The sequence below is a fragment of the Salvia miltiorrhiza genome, chromosome 1 (genome assembly GCF_028751815.1).
Source record: "Salvia miltiorrhiza cultivar Shanhuang (shh) chromosome 1, IMPLAD_Smil_shh, whole genome shotgun sequence".
In the NCBI taxonomy this organism is placed as follows: Eukaryota; Viridiplantae; Streptophyta; class Magnoliopsida; order Lamiales; family Lamiaceae; genus Salvia; species Salvia miltiorrhiza.
This window is the reverse complement of record NC_080387.1, coordinates 30688557-30698924: the sequence shown is the minus strand read 5'-3', so window position 1 is coordinate 30698924 and position 10368 is coordinate 30688557. Positions and strand designations below refer to the sequence as shown.

The 10368-nt window shown below is 35.3% G+C and overlaps 1 protein-coding gene across 8 annotated transcripts; it reads left to right on the top strand.

Annotated features, from left to right (window-relative positions):
- Positions 1–4708: 4708 nt before the first annotated feature.
- LOC131019755 (polyadenylate-binding protein-interacting protein 12-like) lies at positions 4709–10276 on the top strand. Of its 8 annotated transcripts, none has more exons than XM_057948343.1 (11): positions 4709–5078; positions 5223–5807; positions 6228–6338; positions 6424–6468; positions 6562–6634; positions 6706–6818; positions 6891–6950; positions 7037–7084; positions 7167–7235; positions 9818–9879; positions 9952–10276. In XM_057948343.1, the coding sequence occupies exons 2-11, from the start codon at positions 5304–5306 to the stop codon at positions 10007–10009; spliced, it is 1143 nt and encodes a 380-aa protein (XP_057804326.1). In that variant the 5' UTR covers positions 4709–5078; positions 5223–5303; the 3' UTR covers positions 10010–10276. The 8 variants fall into 8 exon arrangements, with proteins under 8 accessions (XP_057804326.1, XP_057804329.1, XP_057804328.1 ...); XM_057948346.1 differs by having other exon boundaries at positions 4720–5078; positions 5223–5768; positions 6231–6338; XM_057948345.1 differs by having other exon boundaries at positions 4720–5078; positions 5223–5768.
- Positions 10277–10368: the final 92 nt, after the last annotated feature.

Here is a 10368-nt window from a genome sequence, read left to right as displayed (position 1 = left end):
ATTTATCATTGTTTTTCTGCTGTTTAGATTTTTTTTATTAAGTTTAGTATTTGATTCACCGTTTTTTTTTTTGCTTTGCCTGTCTACTGTGAGTGTCTGTTTAGGGAATAGCTAAAGTAATTTCGGTTTTACAGTATCTGTGGATACGATACTCGATTGCTTATTATTTGCTACAATTGCCTGTGTTAGTTGCAGTTTTTGTTGCTAAGAAATTAGTGATCAAACACACCATATAATATACTCATATTAGAGATAGAGAACATACATATGCAATCATGAACACAAACAGATAGGAGATTAAAACAGTGAACACAGGAATCATTGTATACAAGCATAAAATGATCTTGCTTTCAGTATACAAATCCAACATGCGGGGAGTCAGAGATTTCGGTGGCGAGCTTCAAGTGGAGCACTTGCCACCGCGCGACATACGAGGTGACTGAGAGGAGGTCGACGGCCTACAATTATTAAAAAGAAAAAAAATATATAGTTTCAAATGGGGTTAAGTCATCGTTTAAAACGCAAGGGGAGGGGGGGAATTTGCTTCACTTTTGGCACGTTAGGATAGTGAGCAACGCCAACCATGACTCTAGGTTGTTAAAGATGATAGGGGTGCCAACATTGGAGGGGGAATTGGAACTTAACCATTTTTTATATTCTTTTCAATGACATGATATTCGTATCCATTTTTAAAAGGGAAAATAGCGCCAAAATCCACCAACTTTGGACGAATTCTCATTTTCTCCTAATTTCATATTTGTTTCTTATTTTACTCTCATTAATCGTGCGCAAACACTGAGAAGTCACTGCCTCATCCCTTTCTCGTGGGGTCATTGAAATTGCCATAGAAAATTCTTGTTTATTGAAGATGACTCTTGCTTGTTGTCGAGGATATGAAAAATATCACACTCAATCGAAAGTTTATGTATTTTACACTAACATTTAAAATTCATGGAAAAAATGAGAATTTGCCCAAAGTTGATGGATTGTAGCGCAATTTGCCCTTTTTAAAAAGTAATTAATATACAGTGACAATTCAGCGAGCCACGTAAACTTTTATGCGCTTGAAAATTGATGCAGGGTACAATTAATATAAAATCGATAGTTCAAGGTTAAAAAAATATTTATGACAGTTTTAGATATAATTAATAGTTTGAAAATAATTTTAGATTTAAAATTATATTTACCTTAATAGTAGGTATTCTTATTGTTGTGGTGAATTTTAATCACAACAAATTAAATCATAATAAATCTAAAGGGAAAAAAAATAGGGAACCTGGTGAGAAGAAGTCAAGAAGGGATTGAACCCAGGAAAACTGGATATTCTTAGGAATCTTCAACATCAAACCCTAGCAAATGGTAACACCTGGGAATTTCTACGATTTGATTAGAGGAGACAATAGCACTTGAGAACACGGTGAATTTTACAGTGAATGTATAAAAAGAAATTAACACAAAGAAAAGCCGAGAAAGCTTTTATATATTTGGAGTGATTTTACAATGCTAGAAGTATGCAATGCCTGGAAACGTGAATACAATGGAAGGAAATTACATATTTATAGGCGAAATCTAAACTAGGGGCATCATCTTTTCCTCGATCCTTTCGCGCGCTTCCCAAAGGTTGATCCATCGTTTTGTAAATTCATGTGTAGCATGCTTGGTGATGACATCAGTCGAGATTATTACGCTGATAGCCCCAACTAATGGTAACATTTGTCTTATTCGACAAGGTTGTTGCTAATAAAGAGTGCCACCTAGATCTAAGTTAATTTATTCACCATCTCTTTGTTGTTGATCAATGTTGATAGAGGGCCAACCAAAATCCCTTTGTTGACTCCAGTGTAGACTCGTGGGTTGTTGTCTTCTCTTGCTACCTGCAGAGATTCATTGTTGATTCACATTCGTTAGGACTGACATATGAGGGGTTTCTCAAGCCGTTCAACGTTCAATAAAGTAAATAATAAATCCTTTATGTTAATGTGTTTTCAATCCCAACAACCCTACGTTTTCATCAATAAGCATTTTCATTCATGGGCCACACAAAATCATCCACATCACTTATTTATAATAATTGATTTTTTATACATTTAAGACTCGTTTGGTACGTAGTGTGGGATAAGGTGTCATATTAATATCATGTTTGATAAAATGTATTAAAATATCTGTAAAATATAATATGTTGTTCGGTACGATGTATTAATATTATATAAAGTTAATAATAGTTATAATTAAGATTTTTATTACGTATACCACCTCTGTAAGTGGTATATAGAATCCCTCAAATCAGTATAATATTTTCGAGCTTTTTAATTTATAAAGGGTCGTGTATTTCGTATTACTTCTTACTAAACAAGATATTAGGATGTCATAAATATATTATACACCCTAATCATCTGTACTAAACGAGCCCTTATTTATATATAAAATGTGTACATCAACTTTTATCTACAATCAAAAGTCTATTCACATCATCTCAAACCTCATAATCAATTTTACCAGCGACATATCTAAAATCACACGCATCTAAATCATATTGAAAATCCCTTTTAGTATTGATAAAAGTTGACATGGTCCTACTATGTACACGTGTTGGGTCAATTCAAATTTGACCTAAATCCGACCAAAATCTAACTCCTAACTCAAATTCGACTTAAACCTGATCCAAACTCTTGATTCATGAGCCATGAGAATCGGATTAGCTCGAACCCGATCTAAATCCAAATCCGTGTTAGATTCGGATCAAACCTAGATTCGGGTCATATTGACTTTTGCGCAACGGCTCTTTAATATTTGGATAATGAATTTCATATATAGTAGCCCAATTAGAGTATCCACAGTAGAGCTCAACCAAGGGGCTCGAGCCTACCTCGGCGAGCCCTGTCGCGCTATTGAGACCAGACACGATAGGAGGCTCGAAGAAATGAGCCCAGCTCGAAGGCGAAGAAGGCATGTACATGCTTGAACGCACATATTTTAAAATAAATTGATTTTTTTTTTAATTTCGGTTGTTGTTGTCTTCTTAATTCAACAATGTCGTTAAACGACTCTTTTTCTATTTATTTATTTTTGTGTCTTTAACTAAATTTTTTCTATAAATATCAATTCATTTCACTCATTTTTCGTACAAAATTCATTCTATCTCTTATTCCATTTATTATGATCTTGAGGTCGCCGGTGAATGACTTTATCAAAATTACTTTACCCCTAATACGCTATGAGGCGAAACTGTTTATCGACGATGTTTTTAGACGAGAAAATCCTTATTCTTGTTCGGCTCTGAGAAAAGGAGCAACTCAACAATGTCATACATTCAATTTTAGAAAATGATGAGACGAAAAATTTACAAAGCCATTTTATAAAATTCACTAATATGAAGTGGATGACTTTATAAAGAATTGATTCTAAAGAATAGAGGCTCTGTGGCGGGGATGCTGTTAAATACCATTTGTATGTCTCTCAAACTAGAACAGTTAATTACAATCACCATCTACATTACTTTAACTGACCGCCACAAATAAAAAATCTTACATTTTAATGATGACATGCCAAATATGACATGATTAGCATCTAACATCATACATAAAACAAACATAGGTGTCACCAATCTCAAATAGATGTTCCTCAATGATGTAGTCATATTTCCTCATTTAATTTAGATATGTACTCCATCCGTCTTAAAAAATTGTGATAGTAATTATATTTAAGTGGAGATTAAGTTTCACACCATTTTATAAATAGTGAAACAGAAAGTTTGTGGGATCATTTTCAAAACAAAAAGTTACAATTTTCAGGGACGATTGGAGTATTAATCAGAGCATTTTTAAAATTTAAAAAAGAATTAGTATTTATACGAAAAATATAATTAGTTACTAATATAAAGTCTAGGTAGGTAGGGACCCGTCCTATCCGGTTTATGCATCATAATATTTTTGGAGGCGTTGTTAACGAAGTCCAAACCATGGAACCAAAACAAGAAAAAAACTAATAAAGCTAGCTTTTAGGAATTATTAGTATGTAATTTTATTATTTATTCAAAGTGTATGGTCGCCCAAATTGAATAACTAAATAATAATAATAAACAATAAATTCTAGTCATTCATATTGGTCGATAGATTTAGATGTAATAATTGTACAACAACTGATTTTCTTTTTCAAAAAAAAAAAAAAAAAACTGATTTTCAAATTTCCAAATACAATAGACGTCCATCTTAATATTGTTGCACGGTCAACAAACACAAATAAATCATTTAAAATGAAAAGCGAAATAAAGTGCGATATGTAAAAGTAAAAACTTATACTATTATTTAATTTAATGAATTATGAAGTGAAGAACTCAGCTAAACGGACTATCTGAAGAAAAGAGTAACGCCGTTAGCCCTATTCTCTCTTTCTAACCCCTGACTTTATATTCCTTTGTAACATATCTTCTCGAATAATAGTTGAATATTGCAATTTAGTGACCATCATTCATTTTATTTTGAATATTTGACTCGAAAAGAACTTGTATTATAAGAAATAAGATAGCTATGCAATAATTAATTATAAAATAATTTTAATATTCCCAAAATATATCTAAGTTTGTACAGAATTTTTGATATAAAAAAGTGTAATAAAAATTAAAACCAAACTTTTATTTATTAATCAATCACAACATACAATACGTATTATTTTCTATTTTTAATTAAAAAGAGGGAACAGCTAAAACGGACGATCCGAAGAGAAACCTCAATTGTCCACTTTTCTCTCTCTAAAACCCACCCAAAAAAAAAAAAGCCACAGCTAAAACGGACGATCCGAAGAGAAACCTCAATTACCCATTTTTCTCTCTCTAAAACCCTCTTCTGTCTGTGTCTATATACTTGCACTATTCCTTCTCTCTCTGTACATATCTTCTCCTTGCAGACTCAGTAAAATATTCTTACAAATACTATAAAATAAACCCAAAAATTAAAAGGAAAAGGCGTGCTCTGTTTTTTGCCTCTCTTCTTTTTTAATAATTCTGGTCTTGATATCTTAGCTCACGATCTTCCAGTTTAATTGCTCAAATGGAGACAATTTAGAAGTACTCGACCCATCAGGTATAACACTTCCGATTTTGTTTTGATTTTTTCGTTTAGCATTTCTCAAGAAACAAGAAAAAAAAAGTCTGGATTTTTTCTAGCTTTGATCCGTGAAACTGAAGAATAAATTTTGGGTTTTTCTGTTTTTGTTGTTTTCCACAGACCCGTGTGGAAAAATAAAAAGAGAAAAAAAAACTGTCAAATAAAGTGAAAAAAACGTGATTCTCGCGAAGGCGTTTGATCATGGCCGTGGTGGAGAATGCCGGTGCTAACGCGATTACGTCATCGAATCGCGATAACGACGCCGCGGATCACCACCAGCAGTCGACGAACAAAGCCGCGGCGGCGGCAGCGGCTAACGGCCAGTCAACAAAGCCCGCTGATCAGAGTTTCCTTCTGGTGCCGCAGAAGATACCTAACGGCCACCATCAGCTGCCCGTCAACGGAAATGGGGTCTCTTTGGAGAAGAAGTTGGATGGGGAGATAGATGATGGAGGGGAAGGGTTTAAGAAGGAGATGAGGGATTTGGAGGAAATGCTGTCCAAGTTGAATCCGATGGCGAAGGAATTCGTGCCGCCCTCCCTCTCAGCCTTCGGTGGTGGTGGCGGTCCGCACAAGTTGCTGGTACCCCCACATGCTGCTGCGGTTGCGGCGGCTGCGGCGGGCCATTTTGGGTTCAACGCTACTGGTTTTGTAATGCAGCAGCAGGTTAACTCGGGAGTTCCCACTGCCAATTCTTTTAGAAGGGTTGGTATTTTACGTGATAAATATTTGTGATCAATGATATTATGTGTTGAATTCTACTTGAAAGGTTCTTTTTGGTATCGGTATTTTTTTCTGGTAAGTTTATTTTGTTTTGGGGTCTGAGTTATCATGCTTATGTTGTAGACTGCCTTTTGTCTTTTGATTGGTTGCTGAAAAATATAGGACTATAGATGATGAGAATATGTTGGGTTTAATGTAGTATGACATGGGGTAATTTGGTTCATGGATTTGTTGAAGCCCAAATTATCAGGATATGAAGAAGTGAAAAAAAATCAGATATTGGCTTTTATTTACTGTGAGTTATTTCATGATTACATATTTTTGTCCTGCCATTGTCGTTCTCTCTTGTTTTAGTCTTTTGAGAGGCTGTTTAGTAATGATGATGGTGTTGTTGATTTGTAGAAGAAAAATGGCTTTGTTAATGGAAAGCGGAGGATGAATAGCCGAACAAGCATGGCTCAAAGAGAGGACGTGATTAGGCGGACGGTGTATGTCTCTGACATTGATCACCAGGTAAAGAGAATCTAGTTTGAGGTTTGTTTATCATTAAATTCCTTTACAAATGTATGAACTCTGGTGTTTCTTGTGATGAATGTAGGTTACTGAAGAGCAACTGGCAGCGCTTTTCATTAACTGTGGACAGGTAAATATCTTTTGGTCCTCAATATGAGCACTAGTTAAAGCATTCACAACTAAATTGTTGTTCTAAGAATTGTTTTCCATGGTTTTGTGATAGGTTGTGGATTGCCGTGTTTGTGGTGACCCCAATTCCGTTCTTCGTTTTGCCTTCATTGAATTCACTGATGAGGGTATGCACATGGTACCTTTGGTGTGTATTTTATTAAATAGCTAGTCTGCTCACATTGTCACTTACTAGCAGAAGGGGCAAGGAATGCTCTGAGCTTGGCTGGAACTATGCTCGGTTTTTATCCTGTGAGAGTGCTACCCTCCAAAACTGCAATTGCCCCTGTTAATCCAACATTTTTGCCAAGGGTAAGAAATTTTCTGTTAAAGCCCTAGTTAATTCAATAATGACATGCTGAGTGCTGCTGTTTTGTGAACTAGTCTGAGGATGAAAGGGAGATGTGTGCAAGAACTATCTACTGCACAAACATTGATAAAAAGGTATTTTGGTTTTCAGAATTCTTTTCGTGCAGTGTCAATGGGCAATTTCTGGCCTGGTACTAGTGATTTGTTGTTGCTTGATGTAGGTCACTCAAGCAGATGTCAAACTCTTCTTCGAGTCTATTTGTGGAGAGGTTTGTAGCTGCTGCTAGTATGATACCCTTGAACAACTCATTTCTTGAAATTGTAAATCATGAAATGCATCTGTTGACTCAGGTTTATCGTTTGAGGTTGCTCGGTGATTATCATCATTCAACTCGTATAGCTTTTGTGGAGTTTGTGATGGTAAGAACAACAAGCTTCCCCATCGTTCTTGATTTGTTGTAACATGATCATGTTAGCTAAATTTAGTCTCCTTCTGAAGCTTTTGAGTTTCCGCATAGCAATTCTGGTGCATGAGAAGTGATTAATTTCTTGCCAAACTTGACATTCCATGAGAAAATCTATTTTACATGCTTGTTGTAATTTATAGTATACTTAGCAACAGTTCTGCTGAGTGCTGATGTGTTCTTTAGTCTGGAATTTGTATAAGGAAACAATGTTGGATCTATTAGAGTAATTTCTTTTATCTATTATGTCAAACATTGAGGGCACCATACCATAGTTTGACAGAACTTAACTTCTTTATCTATTATGCCAAATCAAGGTGAAAGTATCTTGTTGATTCATGGAGCATTTTGTTTGCAGAAATATATATAAGCGGACAAGTTATACAGCGTTTAGCCTGTGCCGAAAGTAAAAGATGTGCTCCTGTCAGTTCAGCTTACATGACATCAAATCTCCTTTCAAATTTCTCCTTTGGTTGAATAAGTCGCACTAAAGGCTAATAATATTTATTCTTTCAACTTATTTGCTCTTAAAGTAGCAGATAATCAACCTTCTACATATTGTATTGCATAATTAGAGGCCTCTTGTTGATGAACTTTTCGATAAATCCCACATCGCCAATCCTCTTCAACATATTAAAGCATCATTCACTAGTTAATGTCATTTGATATGTAGACGAACTAATAGGAGTATGGAAGTTGGACATGCTATAGAAGTTACCATTATGTTTCTATTTTTGTTATATATGAGCTTGTAAAATACCTTGCTTTATTGTGCCATGCTCAACCACACAAATTTGTTTCGACACGTTTGGTTCACAAAAGATGCAGTGCTGTTGTTGCCCTCTTGTTGTACATGTTTTTTCACTTTTTCCTTGTTCTTCAGCTTTTTAATCTAAGAAGCTTCTTCTAGTGTGAGTCAGGAAGCTGAAAAACAAATGTTAATAGTCAGTGAAGAAATACTTTAATGATTTCTTCTGTTTGATAATTTTACTCATAACTCATATTTGGGAGTCTATAATAGTCAACCATGATATCTGTTTGATGCAATATAGAAACATTCTCTTAAATATATCTGTGATTTTTACTGGTGAGATTTTGCTTCATGTCAAAGGTAAAAAAATTTCGGGATGATTATCCTGGATTGTGCTGCATATGACGTTAGCCCTGCTCCTATGTTTTTCCCTAATTCATTTAAGGATAGAAGTATTGACTGAACAGAGCTTCAGCTGAGAGAGAAGTTGTGAATGAGAGAATGGCTGCTTGTTAATTCGGAAGATATGCTATGTTATGTTTAGTGTTGTTATAGGTTAAGTTAGTTCGTTTTCTTTTGTTGTAGTTGACTTTCAGCATTTAATAGGCTCTGATTTCCAATAAGATTCTATAAAATTACATCGGTAAATTTAATAGCTTTTCCATAGCCTTTTAGCTTAGCTTTCTTCATATAGTAAAAGTGAAATCTTTCATTTTCCATGCCTAACATGGATAATGCACCAATTTTGAAATAAGCCCATCTCTTATACACGCACTGATACCTGGCTGCTGAAAATATGAATTTATGAGCAGTTGGACTTTTTTTTTCTTTCAAAAAACCACTTTGTTTTCCTTGAGTTACATTTGCTACTGAATTTATTTCATAGGATTATCTTCATGCTCTCCTTCCACTGTGAACGATTACATTTTTGTAACTTCATGCAGGTTTTACTTTATTCTCCCTCTTGATTTTATTATGTTGAGACATGCAAATGTGATTCATTTCTTAGCTGATATGGATATGTTTCAATAAGTTAGCCATGTGTAGTTTCTTTGATCATAGAACTATTTTAGTCTGGCCATTTCCCCCTTCTTATGTTGTTTCCAACTAAGGGTGTGTTTGCTTTTTATCACTCTAAATGGAGGGATGATATAATGAGGTATAAATTTATCATTTAAAGTGGACCACAATTTTTATACAGAGCATCTTGTTTGGTTTGAATGATAATATATTTATCCACTCTTCATAAGGTGGTATAAAATTATACCACCCTCCCTTAGGTATAAAATATCCATTTCCCAAGGAAAAAGGTGCTGCCCCAAAATTTATACCATCTGCTCGGATTTTTTATTACGTCAAAGAAAACGAGGTATAAGGTGGTAAGTGGAGCTTATCCCTTCCTTATACCTCAAAGCAAACACACCCCTCTTGCTATATTTTTGGGATGGTTGTGCATTAGTTTCCAGTAATCTTTACATGTTAAACGTATGGTGCTTCTGGAATTTGTCTGTCCTTTCGTGACACATTTTCTCAACTTCAGATTTTATATTCTGCTAGTTGCAAGTTCATGAGGCACCAGCACCCTTAAATTTGAATTTCACGTCTTTAAAACACAAAAAAAACTGACCCCGTGCTGGGACATGATTGTCATTTTCTCTTTGTCTAAATCTGCACAAGTCGTGCTATTGTGCTCTGTTTTAATGATACTTTGTCTATGAATTGTTTCTTTATATATTAAACCTGCTATCGGCATCAATGTTTGATGCAAGTGATCTCCCCTTTGGTAGGCCGAGAGTGCAATAGCAGCTCTAAACTGCAGCGGAGCAGTCTTAGGATCACTGCCCATAAGGTTTGGATCTCTTTGTTTATGCATAATTTCTCCCTGTGGTAGATGATTAATCCGAGATCTTGGCACTTGCAGAGTTAGCCCATCAAAGACTCCTGTCCGACCCCGTGCCCCTCGCCAATCCATCCACTGAGAGCTGATCGCTGATGAGCACCTCGATAAGTTATATATACATAGAAACTGATACTTACATGGTATCTATGTGTTTTTAGCTTTTACTTTTCGCTATGTCTGGTTCAGATGTTAAGCTTGTAGAGTACGACCATTTTCGAGGCTTAATTATGCTGCAGTGCTGCACATTACGTTGCGTCGAGCTTAGTAGCCAGTAGTTCCCCACACTACTACTATACTTTTCCCCATGCTTCTCACTTGGAAGTTTTAACGATTCTCGTTTCCCAAATTTTGTTGCGTTCCTTCGTCCTTTGGTATTTACCGATGCTTGGCCTTATATAGCGCGTAAATTATTTTCCCTTATGTTGGTTATCAGCAGTA